At 45.0% G+C, this 14,234-nt stretch overlaps 1 protein-coding gene and 1 pseudogene across 1 annotated transcript in view; one reads left to right on the forward strand and one right to left on the reverse strand.

The window, feature by feature from the left end:
* ZNF589 (zinc finger protein 589) overlaps positions 1 to 14,234 on the reverse strand; it is a 33,820-nt gene that overhangs the window by 10,809 nt on the left and 8,777 nt on the right. The window contains 2 exon segments of the mRNA XM_003257004.4: positions 1,906 to 2,032; positions 13,904 to 13,956. Of these exon segments, the coding sequence (XP_003257052.4) occupies positions 1,906 to 2,032; positions 13,904 to 13,956 (180 nt within the window).
* LOC105740275 lies at positions 7,029 to 8,419 on the forward strand (annotated as a pseudogene).

Below are 14,234 nucleotides of genomic sequence, written 5' to 3' on the forward strand. Positions count from 1 at the left end.
TTATTAGTTCCCCAAATTAATACTTTTGTAATTTCTTTTTTTTTTTTTTGAGACAGAGTCTCGCTCTGTCACCCAGGCTGGAGTGCAGTGGCGCAATCTCGGCTCACTGCAAGCTCTGCCTCCCGGGTTCACGCCATTCTCCTGCCTCAGCCTCTCCGAGTAGCTGGGACTACAGGCGCCTGCCACAACGCCCGGCTAATTTTTTGTATTTTTAGTAGAGACGGAGTTTCACCGTGGTCTCGATCTCCTGACCTTGTGATCCGCCCGCCTCAGCCTCCCAAAGTGCTAGGATTACAAGTGTGAGCCACCGCGCCTGGCCTACTTTTGTAATTTCTTATGCCTGTCTTTACTGCAATCTCTAAACATAAATTGTGAAGATTTCATGGACACTTACCACTTCCCCAATCAATACCCTTGTGATTTCCTATGCCTGTCTTTACTTTCATCTCTTAATCCTGTCAGTTGAGGAGGATGTATATCGTTCCAGGACCCTGTAATAATTGCGTTAACTACAAAAATTGTACAGCATGTGTGTTTGAGCAATATGAAATGTGGGCACCCTGAAAAAAGAACAGGATAACAGCAATTGTTCAGGGAATAAGAGAGATAACCTTAAACTCTGACCGCCGGTGAGCCGGGCAGAACAGAGCCATATTTCTCTTCTTTCAAAAGCAAATGGGAGAAACATCGCTGAATTCCTTTTCTCAGCATGGAATGTCCCTGAGAAAGAGAATGCGCACCCAGGGGTAGGTCTCTGAACTGGCCCCCCCGGGGCATACCTGTCTCTTATGGTCGAGATTGCAGAGGCGAAATAAACTCCAGTCTCCCATAGCGCTCCCAGGCTTATTAGGAAGAGGAAATTCCCACCTAATAAATTTTGGTTAGACCGGTTGATCTCAAAACACTGTCTCCTGATAAGATGTTATCAGTGACAGTGGTGCCCAAAACTTCATTAGCAATTTTAATTTCCGCTTGGTCCTGTGGTCCTGTGATCTCGCCCTGCCTCCACTTGCCTTGTGATATTCTATTACCCTGTTAAGTACTTGATGTCTGTCACCCACACCTATTCATATACTCCCTCCCCGTTTGAAACTCCCTAATAAAAACTTGATGGTTTTTGTGGCTTGTGGGGCATCACGGATCTACCAATGTGTGATGTCTCCCCCGGACGCCCAGCTTTAAAATTTCTCTCTTTTGTACTCTGTCCTTTTATTTCTCAAGCCAGCCGACACTTAGGAAAATAGAAAAGAACCTAGGTGATTGTTGGGGCAGGTTCCCTGATAATCCAGTAATCTATAAAACATCAAACTGACAGATTTATACCTTAAATGTTAAACATTTCCAACTTCTAGGTCATAGAAGGCATCTCTTACTATTCTCCTCCTTGTTCTCTGTACTCCAACCACCTTGGCCTCCTTGCTTTTCCTCCAAAGGACTAGATATGCTCCTGCCTCCAGGGCCTTGGCACTGCTTTCCCCTTGTCTGGAGCAGTTTCCCACCTGACCCACATATCCAACCTCCTCACCTCCTTCAAGCCTTTGCTCAAATGTACTTCCTCACAGAGGCCTACCTTGATCATGCAATTTAAAAGTTCAGCCAGTTGCCTCCATACCCAGCACTTCAGATCTCCCTTAATCTGCTCTACTTATATTTATATATCTTATACATATATATTTTTTTAGCTATGTAGCACTTATTATCCTTTGACATATATAATTTACCTATATATGCTGCTTATTGTATGTTGTCAGTCTACCTATACTAGAATATAAGCGCCACGAGAGAAGAAATGCTTTATTATTCTATTCACTGATATGTTCTAAGAGATTAAAACATTGGCTGGCACACTGAATATGGTCAGTAAATACTTGAACGGAAAAATGAAAGAAGAGAACATGTCCTTACCCAACAACACCAGATTCCTGAGATTTTCCAGCATCACTTCTTTGTATAGGTTCCTCTGCTCAAGGCTCAGTCTCTTCCACTCTGCCTCAGTGAAAAGCACAGCCACATCCTCGAAAGTCACTGGTCCCTAAATCAACCAATAAATTCATACTAATCAAGTCACCATTAAGATTAACAGGGAGGGCCTTCCTTCCTTTTTCTTTCTTTCTTTCTTTCTTCCTTCCTTCCTTCCTTCCTTCCTTCCTTTCTTTCCTTCTTTCCTTCTTTTCTCTTTTCTTTTCTTTCTTTTTCTTTTCTTCCGTCTGTGGCCCAGGCTGCAGTATAGTCGGCACGCTGCAGACTCCCTGCCTCTGGCTCCCGTGATTCTCCTGCCCCGGCCTGCGGGCTGCGTGGGTGGCGCGCGCCACCACCCCTCCCTGGTTTTTCTCCTTTGGCTAGAGGCGCGGTTTCGCCATGTTGGCCACGCTGGTCTCCAGCTCCTGACCTCGAGTGGTCTGCCTGCCTCGGCCTCCCGAGGTGCTGGGACTGCAGACAGAGTCTCGCTCACTCGGTGCTCGGTGTTGCCCAGGCTGGAGTGCGGTGGCGTGGTCTTGGCTCACTGCAGCTTCCGCCTCCCAGCCGCCTGCCTTGGCCTCCCAGGGTGCTGGGATTGCAGCCTTTGCCCGGCCGCCGCCCCGTCTGGGGGGTGGGGAGTGCCTCTGGCCGGCCGCCCCGTCTGGGAAGTGAGGAGCGCCTCTGCCCGGCCGCCCCGTCTGGGAAGTGAGGAGCGCCTCTGCACGGTCACCCCGTCTGGGAAGTGAGGAGCGCCTCTGCCCGGCCGCCCATTGTCTGGGATGTGAGGAGCGCCTCTGCCCGGCTGCCCCGTCCAGGAAGTGAGGAGCCCCTCTGCCCGGCCGCCACCCCGTCTAGGAAGTGGGGGGCGTCTCTGCCCAGCCGCCCCATCTGGGAGGTGAGGAGTGCCTCTGCCCGGCCGCCCCGTCTGGGATGTGGGGAGCACCTCTGCCCGGCCGCCCCGTCTGGGAGGTCTACCACGGAGGCCAGAAGCAATGTGGGGGCTGGACGTGGTGGCTCACGCCTGTAGTCCCGGTACTCTGGGAGGCCGAGGCGGGTTGATCACTTGAGGCTAGGGGTTCGAGACCAGCCTGGCCAACATGGCGAAACATATGAAAAATACAACAGACAAATGAACCAACCAACCCAGCGACAACAAAACGGGTCTACCCTGGAGTCATACTCTAATTTTTTCTATTTTCCTCCCTTTCTGATCCTTTATCCCACTTTATTTTTCTTCCTCTTCCTTCTCCTTCTTCTTTGTCAAATAGAGGATGCAGTTATTATCATTGATCCCTACAAAGTCCCTCTCTCATTTATTTTCTTTAATTCCCACCCCCCATTTCTATTCCCTGTCTTCCCATGTGCAACCTTCCTAATATGTTTGATATGCATCTTTTTGTTTGTATGTATTTTTAGAAAATGTTTATTGTTTTGTGTGCAAAAAAAATAAAATTAATAAAAAAGAATCAACAGGATGTTGATCTTGGCAGGGTTCCCTGGATCCAGATTCTGAAAATGGAAAAAAAAAAAAAAAAAAAAAAAAAGATTCACAGGGAGAATGGAACTGGTGGTCTTGGAGAATCTAGCTACATAAGAAATTGATTTAGGCTGGGCACGGTGGCTCACACCTGCAACCCCAGCACTTTGGGAGGCCAAGGTGGGAGGTTATCTTGAGGTCAGGAGTTCGAGACCAGACTGGCCAATATGGTGAAACGCTGTCTCCACTAAAAATACAAAAATTAGCTGGGCGTGGTGGCACACGCCTGTAGTCCCAGCTACTCGGGAGGCTGAGGCAGGAGAATCACTTGAACCCGAGAGGCAGAGGTGGCAGTAAACCAAGATCACTCCATTGCACTCCAGCGCGGATGACAGAGTGAGACTCCGCCTCAAAAAAAAAAAAAAATAAATGGATCTGCTACTTGGGAGGCTGACGTGAGAGGATTGTTTGAGCCCAGGAGTTCAAGACTAGCCTAAGCAACACAGTGAGACCCTGTCTCTATGAAAGATAAACAAAAATTAGCCAAGTATGGTGGTGTGCACCTGTAGTTCCAGCTACCCAGGAGGCTGAGGTAGGAGGATCGCCCGATCCCAGGAGGTCAGGGCTGCAGTGAGCTGAGATCACACCATTGCACTCCAGCCTGGGTGACCAGAGCGAGACCCTGTCTCAAAAAAACATACACCATATGCTTTTTCATCTTCAAGTCTCTTGTAAATGAGTATTCAGTGGTGTTTTATCTTTAGTTACACTTGAAAGGTGGCATTGCCCTCAGATACCAAGGGAGTCACCAATCAACTTACTTCTACTGAATTCAAGCATTATTTGCTCAGTGACCAACTTCAGCCTATGGGTATTCCATGACACTCCTAACTTGCCCTAGATTTGTTTTTTTGTTTGTTTTTTTGTTTTTGTTTTTTTTTTTTTTTTTGAGACGGAGTCTCACTCTGTTGCCCAGGCTGAACTGCAGTGGCGTGATCTCGGCTCACTGCAGCCCCTGCCTACCGGGTTCAAGCAATTCTCCTGCCTCAGCCTCCCAAGTAGCTGGGACCATAGGCACATACCACCACACCTGGCTAATTTTTTTTGTATTTTTTCTTTTTAGTAGAGATGGGGTTTCACCATGTTGGCCAGGCTAGTCTCCAATTCCTGACCTCAAGTGATCTGCCTGCCTCGGACTTGCTTTACATTTTTAACTTCACTCTGCAGACTTTGGGGAACAGTTGCACATTATTCCCAGCTGCCTCTGATCACCCTGAGTACCTCTTCTCTGACTCAGCTTCTTCCTCCTATTCTCAGGTATACATCCATCTTCTTGTCCACCTTCCAAGTGGTCCTTGGCACTCTAGGAGTTGGTAATGTATATTCCAGGTTCTAAAGCTAAACTAATTAAGCTTCTATCAAATCAAAGATGACAGTAGGGGCTGGAGGAAACACACTGCAAGGCTACCAAGCCAGAGCTTCCTAGCACCCTCCCCTGAGAGCTGGACTATAAAAGAGATTTAATAAAACCCAGCACAGAAGTGCAGAAGCAGTACAGAATAATAATGGCGCTGAGCTAAGAGTAGGAAACTAGGTGTAGATACTGAAAGCCTTGAGTGTGTGAGAAGTTTTGGGAGGGATGTCACATCTATAGCCAGCAGCCCAGGCAGTCAGGCCGCGTGGCACAGTGTAGGAGGGAGGACAAAAAGTCTAGACAGCAGGCCAGGACCCAGGATTAGGCAGCCAAGGCCTGAGTGGACAGTGGTGTGGGCTGCTGTCCCTTACATGCTTTCCATGACCTGCTGCTTCAGGCACATCCTGGTTCTCATATTCTCAGTGATCTTTCCCCTTTTCTTTTTATACCCCAGGTCTCATAATTTCTCTTGTTCAAGCCTTGTGTCTCTCATGTTCCAATATCCTCTCCATTTCTCTCTTGACTCCTCTTCCCCCTCTAGTTCTTCCACTGAAGCATAAAACAGGCTCAGCTACAATGGAAGCTAGGCTTTTTCCACAGTGGATGTAGTAGGAGCCCAATCTACGGAGTCAGACCACACAAGTCCAAATCCCAGCTTTGCCACTTATACAATACATGACCTTCGGAAACTTACATAACCTCTCTGTGTCTTAGTTTCCACATCTATAAAATGGGCTTGATAATGACACTTACTGTCTTAATAAAGATAAAGCACTGACATCAATGCCTGACATGCAGTAAACACTTGCTATTACAATTTGCTGTAACTAAGCAATAGAATGTTTTATATTTAAGTAAAAACTGATTTTTAAAATAAGTAAATAATTTTTGGTTCTCAAAAAGTAATCAAACATTCTGTCCAGTACAAGGCAAGAAGAGGAAGTAAAAAGCACAGAGACTGGTAAGGAAGAAATAAAATTACCCCATTTGCCAAGGACATGGTTTTCTATGTATGAAATGCAAAGGAATCTATAAAAATGATCATATAACTAATAAGTGAGTCCAGGAGGACTGAAAGATACAAGATGAACACATAAAAATCCATCGTATTCCTATAGATTAGCAACGACCATGTGGAAACTGAAATTAAAAATATACCATTTACAATCACTCCCGCAAACAAGAGGCGCCTAACATAAATCCAACAAAACAAGTATAACATCTGTACACTGAAAACTACAAAATGCCAATGGAAAAAAAATCAAAGAAGATCTAGATAGATGGGGAGACAAAGCACGTTCATGGGTTGGAAGGCTCTAACATAGTAAAGATGTCAATCTTCCCCAAAATGATCTATAGATTTAACACAATTCCCATAAAAATCCCAACCAGATTTTTGTGTAGATATAGACAACTTATCCTAATATATATGATCAGGCAAAGAAACTAGAAGAACAAAGTAAGAGTGATCACTCTACCTGATATTAAACTTCTTATTTGATCACTGCAATACTTGAGACAGGGTACCTATGGAAGAACAGACACACAGATCAATAGAAGAGAACCGAAAACCCAGAAAGAGATCAACACAAATATCCCAAAGTGGATTTTTGTAAAAGTAATTCAATGAAGAATCGACTTTGCAACAAATGGCACTGGACCAACTGGATATTCACAGACAAAAAAATTAACCTCAACCTAAAACCTCACACTTTATTAAAAAAAAAAAAAATTCAAAATGAATCACAAATTTAAATATAAAAATATTAGAAAAAATACAGGAGAAGATCTATACTGGGACCTAGTGCTTGGCAAAGAGTTCTTAGACATGACACCAAAACCACAATCCATAAAAGAAAAAATAATAAACCAGACTTCACCAAAATTAAAACTTTTTCGGTGGCTCACGTCTGTAATCCTAGCACTTTGGGAGGCTGAGGCAGGCAGATCACCTGAGGTCAGGAGTTCGAGACCAGCCTGGCCAACATGGTGAAACCCTGTCTCTACTAAAAATGCAAAAATTAGCTAGGTGTGGTGGCGCACACCTGTAATTCCAGCTACTCGGGAGGCTGAGGCAGGAGAATCACTTGAACCCAGGAGGCAGGGGTTGCAGTGAGCCAAGATTATGCCACTGCACTCCAGAGTCTTGCTCTGTCTCAAAACAAAAAACAAAAAACAAAAACAAAAACAAAACCTTTTTACTATAGAAGACCCCCATCTCTTCCAGAACATAGAAGCAGAGGGAACATTTCCTAACCCATCCTATGAATCCAGCATTACCCTAATAGCAAATCTAGATAAAGACATTAGAAATTAAAACTACAGATCAATATATCTCACAGAGATACAATACCCCCTCCCAAAATATAAGAAAATCAAATCCAGAAATGTATAAGAAGAATTACACACCACACTTGGGTTTATTATAGTTCTGCAAAGCTGGTTCAACATTTGAAAATCAATCATTGTGGAAGTCAGGGTTGGTTTTTCAAGATGGCGGCCTTTGAGGCTCTGGTGTCTGGCTGTGGGCAGCTTCCCTGTGGGCTCCTAGCAGGCCCCCAGCAGGGACCAGCTGGTCTCAGCTTCCAGCTCGCGGGTTCAGGGAAGTGGTGGAGATCCAAGAAGGAAAGACAACTATAATTGAAGGCTGTATCACAGCGACTCGAAGGAGAGTCCAAATCCTCTTAACCCCTCTGGCCAGTGCCCCATCTGCCACTGGAACCTGAACCACAAGTAAAACTATGATGATGTTTTGCCGCTTAGCCAGTTCATCCAGCCTCATGGAGGCATGCTGCCCCAAAAGATCACAGGCCTGTGATGGGAAGAGCACTGCAAGATCGAGGAGTGTGTGAAGATGGCCTGCCGAGCAGGTCTGTTACCAAGTCACAGGCCTCAGCTCCCTGAAGGAGTTGTTCCAAAGGGCAAACCCCAACTCAACCAGTACTTGACCCACTGGGGTCCCTGCACCCTCATGCCCATCTACAAAAAAGGCCTCCCCTGGAACAGGGCGTTCATGGCCTTGGGATCACCCTTCCTGCGGGACAATGTCTGCTACTCAAGAACACCTTGGAAGCTGTCTCACTGACAGAGAGCAGAGCTTCCAGAGTTCCTCCTGCACCTACGCTGTGGAGTAGGAGGCCTACTCACAAGCCCTGGGCCACAACTATACTGCCCCACCCCACCATGACGGCCTGGCCCCTCTGACACGTATGGACAGGGGACAGTGGGACAAACTTCAGTACCCTTGGCCTCCCCAGTAGCAATGCTGGGAGCTAGAGGCAGGCAGGGCAGTTGGGTCCCTTGGCAACTGCTGTGGGGCTTGGGCCATACTCAGTGCTGGAGACAGGAGTTTTGCCCAGTGGAATGTCATAAACTAGGCTCGTGGGCTTAAAATTAAAAAAAAGAAAAGAAAATCAATCATTGTAATCCACCATGTTAACAGGCTAAAGAAACAAAATCATATGATCATATCATTTGATACAGAAAATACAAAACCCAACACCTAGTGATTATAAAAATTCTCAGCTGCCACGAGTGGTGGCTCGTGCCTGTAATCCCAACAGTTTGGGAGGTCAAGGCAGGAGGATTGCTTGAGCCCAGGAGTTTGAGACCAGCCTGGGCAACATGGCAAGACCCCGTCTCTGGCCAGGCACGGTGGCTCTCGCCTATAATCACAGCACTTTGGGGGGCTAAGGCAGGCAGATCACCGGAGGTTACAAGTTCGAGACCAGCCAACGTGGCAAAACCGTGTCTCTACTGAAAATACAAAAGCTAGCCAGGCGTGGTGGTGGGTACCTGTAATACCAGCTACACGGGAGGCTGAGGCAGGAGAATCACTTGAACCTGGGAGGCGGAGGTTTTGATGAGCCAAGATCGCACCACTGCACTCCAGTCTGGAGACAGAGTGAGACTTTGTCTCAAAAAAAAAAAAAAAAAAAAAAAGTAAAAACTCTCGGCCAGGCATAGTGGCTCATGCCTGTAATATCAGCACTTTGGGAGGCCAGGTAGGCAGATCACTTGAGGTCAGGAGCTTGAGACCAGCCTGGCCAACATGGTGAAATCCCGTCTCCACTAAAAATACAAAAATTAGCTGGGCGTGGTGGTGCACACCAGTAATCCCAGCTACTTGATAAGACTTTCAATTTCAAATTGATAGATTTCAATATTTACATAAAAATGCAAAAGACAGCTGGGCGTGGTGGCTCATGCCTGTAATCCCAGCACTTTGGGAGGCCGAGGCGGGTGGATCACGAGGTCAGGAGATCGAGACCATCCTGGCTAACACAGTGAAACCCCGTCTCTACTAAAAATACAAAAAATTAGCCGTGCGTGGCAGCATGCACCTGTAGTCCCAGCTACTAGGGAGGCTGAGGCAGGAGAATCGCTTGAACCCGGGAGGCGGAGGTTGCAGTGAGCCAAGATTACGCCACTGCACTTTAGCCTGGGAGACAGAGCGAGACTCTGTCTCAAAAAAAAAAATAATAATAATAATAAAATTTAAGGACTTACACTACCTGATTTTAGGACTTATCATAAAGCTACTACATTAGTGAGGAGCACAATACAAATATGAGAAGAGTTCAATGGAGCAGAACAGAGCACCCAGAAAACAGACCCACAATTGATTTTTCTTTTTTTTGAGACAGGGTCTCACTCCATCCTCACTCCATCACCCAGGCTGGAGTGCAGTGGTGTGAACATGGCTCACTGCAGCCTCAACCTCCCAGGCTCAAGAGATCCTCCCACCTCAGCCTCCCACATAGCTGGGACTACAGGCGAACAACTCCAGCTAATTTTTTGTACTTTTCGTAAAGATGAGGTTTCACCATGTTGCCCAGGCTGGTCTCGAACTCCTGGGCTCAAGCGATCCACCTGCCTTGACTTTCCAGAGTGCTAGGATTACAGGTATGAGCCACTGTGCCTGGCCCCACAATTGATTTTTAACAAAAGTATCAAAAGAATTCAATGAAGGAAGGAAAGTCTTTTCAAAAAAACTGTTGGAAGAACTGAACACCCAAATTTAAAAATAAAGAACGCCAATCCCTATCTCATACCACGCCAAAAAAACCTAAAAATTACCTCAACTTAAAGGTGATTTTATATTAAACAGTTTCTTTTTTTTTGAGATGGAGTTTCACTCTGTTGCTCAGGCTGGAGCACGTTGGTGCAATCTCAGCTCACTGCAAACTCTGCCTCCCAGGTTCAAGTGATTCTCCTGCCTCAGCCTCCCAAGTAGCTGGGATTACAGGTGAGCATCACCACGCCCAGCTAATTTTTTTTTTTTTTTTTTTGAGACGGAGTCTTGCTCTGTCACCCAGGCTAGAGTGCAGCAGTGTGAACTCAGTTCACTGCAACCTCCACCTCCCAGGTTCAAGTGATTCTCCTGTCTCAGCCTCTCGAGTAGCTGAAACTACAGATGCGTACCACCACACCTGGCTAATTTTTATATTTTTAGTAGAGACGGGGTTTCATCATGTTGGCTGGGCTGGCCTTGAACTCTTGACCTCAGGTGATCCGCCCATCTCAGCCTGCCAAAGTGCTAGGATTACAGGAATGAGCCACGGCGCCTGGCCTAATTTTTGTATTTTTAGTAGAGATGGAATTTCACCATGTTGGCCAGGCTGGTCTCGAACTCCTGACCTCAAGCAATCTGCCCACCTCGGCCTCCCAAAGTGCTAGGATTACAGGCATGAGCCACCACGCCCGGCCAAAACTATACAGTTTCTAGAAGAAAATCTTCACCACTTGGAGATAAACGAAGATTTCTTTGACAGCATACAGACAGCAAAAAACATAAAACAGAAAAGCTGACCAAATTTCATATTTAAAAAACCATTTTATAGTTTTAACAAACTTCATCAAAATTTTAAAACTCCTGCTCATCAAAAGACATTAAGAAAACGAATAGGCCGGCTCTAGGCTAGAACAAAATATTCACAAAACAAATATATGACAAAAGACGGGCCAGGTGTGGTGGCTCACACCTGTAATCCCAGCACTTCGGGAGGCCGAGGCAGGCAGATCATCTGAGGTCAGGAGTTCGAGACCAGCCTGGCCAACACGATGAAACCAAGTCTCTAATAAAAATACAAAAATTAGCCAGGAGTGGTGTTGCAGGCCTGTAATCCCAGCTTCTCAGGAGGCTGAAGCAGGAGAATCACTTGAATCCAGGAGACGGAGATTGCAGTGAGCCAAGATCGCATCACTGTACTCCAGCGTGGGCAACAGAGGGAGATTCTGTCTCAAAAAAAAAAAAAAAAAAGTTCTCAAGTAGAGAGTAGGCCAAGTGCAATGGCTCGCATGTGTAATCCCAGCACTTTGAGAGTCCAAGATGGGAGGACTGCCTGAGTCCAAGAGTTCGAGACGAGCCTGGGCAACATAGTGAGACCTGTCTCTATTTAATAAAAAAAAAAAAGAAAAAAAGAAAGTAGAAAGTAAAATAGTAGTTACCAGAGGATGGAGAGGGGAAGGGAGAGGAAAGCAGGACAGAGATTGGTCAATAGATACAGAACTACATTATACAGGATGAATAAGTTCTGGTGTTCTATTGCAAAGTAGGAAGCTTAGAGTTAACAATAATAAATTGTAATTTTTTTTTTTTTTGAAATGGAGTCTTGCTCTGTCACCTGGGCTGGAGTGCCATGGCTCGATCTCGGCTCACTGCAACCTCCACCTCCCAAGCTCAAGTAATTCTCCTGCTTCAGCCTCCTGAGTAACTGGGATTACAGGCGCCCGCCACCATGCCCAGCTAATTTTTGTATTTTTAGTAGTGACAGGTTTTCGCCATGTTGGCCAGGCTGGTCTCGAACTACTGACCTCAGGTGATTCGCCCATCTCGGCCTCCCAAAGTGCTGGCATTACAGGTGTGAGGCACCATTCCCAGCCAGAATTGTATATTTCAAAATGACTAGAAAAGAGGCTTTTGAATGTTCTCATCACAAAGAAATGATAAATGTTTAAGGTGATGGATATGCTAATTACCCCAATTTGATCATTACACAATGTACACATGTGTGAAAACATCACATTGTACCCCATAAAAAGGTACAAACATTATATGTCAATCATGAATCGTTTTAAATGTGTCAAAACTTTGAACAGACACATCAAAAAGGAAGCTATGTGAATGCCTAACGAATAGCTGTAGAAGTGCTGAACTCAAATGGTAAACTCAAAATCTGTGCATTTCACTGTATGTACATTTTACCTCAGAAAAAAATCAGAAACAATATTGAATTCTACTTAATAATATGCATGCTGAAGTATTTAGAGGTGAAATGTATTGAGATCTGCAATTTACTCTGAAGTGCATGAAAACATAAGATGGGCCGCGCACAGTGACTCACGCCTATAATTCCAGCACTTTGGGAGGCCGAGGCGGGCAGATCACCTGAGGTCAGGAGTTCGAGACCAGCCTGGCTAACATGGTGAAACCCCGTTTCTACTAAAAATACAAAAATTAGCCGGGGGTGGTGGTGCATGCCTGTAATCCCAGCTACTCAGGAGGCTGAGGCAGGAGAACTGCTTGAACCCAGGAGATGGAGGCTGCAGTGAGCCGAGATCACGCCATTGCACTCCAGCCTGGGCGACAAGAGCGAAACTCTGTCTCAAAAAGAAAAAAAAAAAAAAAAAAAGGTTGGGGCAGAGAAGGGAATACAGGAAAATAAAGGCAGCTGCTTCCCTGATAATGAAGTAATTTGCTCCCAAGTCACCCTCATCTGTATCAATCAAGCTTGGCCCCTATGGCCTGGAAGCTGCCCCAGAGACTGGTACAAAACCTCCTGAGAAGAATGGTGTGGCTACTATGTCTCCTATACTCTATCCCTTCATGAAGCTACACGAATTTAATGCAGGGTTAAAGTACATTGCGTACCATGAATTTGATTATCAATCCAAACCTAAGACCATTCTTTGTGGCTGTGCATTGTTTTAACAGCTACAGGCTAACACTTAGTCTTTCCCTGTACTATTTTACAGTTTTAGCTGTCTTCATCATAATTACTACCAGTGTCATTATTTCCTGTCTCTATGCATCATTTCCTAAAGAATCCTGGATCTTTGAGAATAAGGACAGTGAATTTAACAACTTTTATTTGGCTAGCTCCCAGAATCTCACACAGTCCTGTGCCCAGAAACCAATAAATTAAATTTCTGGTATAGCAAAGATCACAGGGGTTGGGGGAGAGGGATATGCAACATCAGAACAAGGGGGTGAACTCTATGGGGCTCTTCATCCAAAACAGAACCCCATTTTGTAGAGTTGGAAAGTGTGTTCTTTTATCATTGGGTAGTTTTCTAGGAGAAAAAAAGTCAAGAAGGCATCACAGAAAATTCATGTTTTGAGATCAGAGAAATCTGGATTTAATTCCTGACTCTACCATTTGGCCATCCACGTGTCCCTGTGCATAAATCATGTAATCCCTCTAAGCCAGATGACCTCATCTCCCAAATGGGGACGTCACCACCCATCTCCTACAGCTGTTAATGATTTAAACACAGGACTGAAATATTTATGGATTAAATCGTATGATGCCTTGGATTTTCTTTAATCCAGTGGGAATGGGGAATGGAGATGAAATAAAATTGGCCATGAGTTGATAATTGCTGAAGTGGGATGATGGATACAGAAGAGTTCATTAACTCTTTTTCTACTTTTGCATCTTTGTTTTCTAAAATAAAATGTGAAAAAGAGGTCCAATGTACAAGATCAGACTTAGATACTATTAAAGTGTTATAATTATTTGTGCAAATGTTGATGTAGGGAACTTTAATAGTGCATTTTAGGATCTTAATAACCCAAGGTTTTTATAAAAAGTTGCCATTATATTTTAGAGTACTCTGAATTAATATTAAACTTGGTCATGTTTTTGTATAAGCTCAAAAAATAGACTAAATGCAAAAACCATTATAATATATGCCTAGAACAATGGCTAACACAAGGCATAAACCACTTTATTGTTAATCACTTCCTCCCTTCCCAAGAAAGAGAGATGAGCCCATTCTCTGAGAAATGAGCCAGCATTTCAGAAAAGAGAAAGGTGGGCCCAACTTACCAGATATCTAGGCTTCTCTTTCCAGGACCAGGCAGAATCCTTGGCAGGCAGAGCTGGGGAAAGAAAGAAGCAGCCTTGAGAAGCCAGCCCTACCAGGCAAATCATGAGGATCCCCAAGAGCCCTCTGAGCCTTGGCTGTGGCCACCTGAGCCTTCTCAGCTGACTCAGACCCCGAGCTCCTCTCACCTCCTGCCTTATGCTTGAGTCAACTTCTCTATGCTCTGCACCACTTCCCTATTACGTTTTTACAGAAACACTGATCTTTTTTTTTTTTTTTTTTTGAGACAGAGTCTTGCTCTGTCGCCCAGGCTGGAGTGCAGTGGCGCAATCT

This window comes from Nomascus leucogenys, chromosome 4 (genome assembly GCF_006542625.1).
Source record: "Nomascus leucogenys isolate Asia chromosome 4, Asia_NLE_v1, whole genome shotgun sequence".
NCBI classification, from domain to species: domain Eukaryota; kingdom Metazoa; phylum Chordata; class Mammalia; order Primates; family Hylobatidae; genus Nomascus; species Nomascus leucogenys.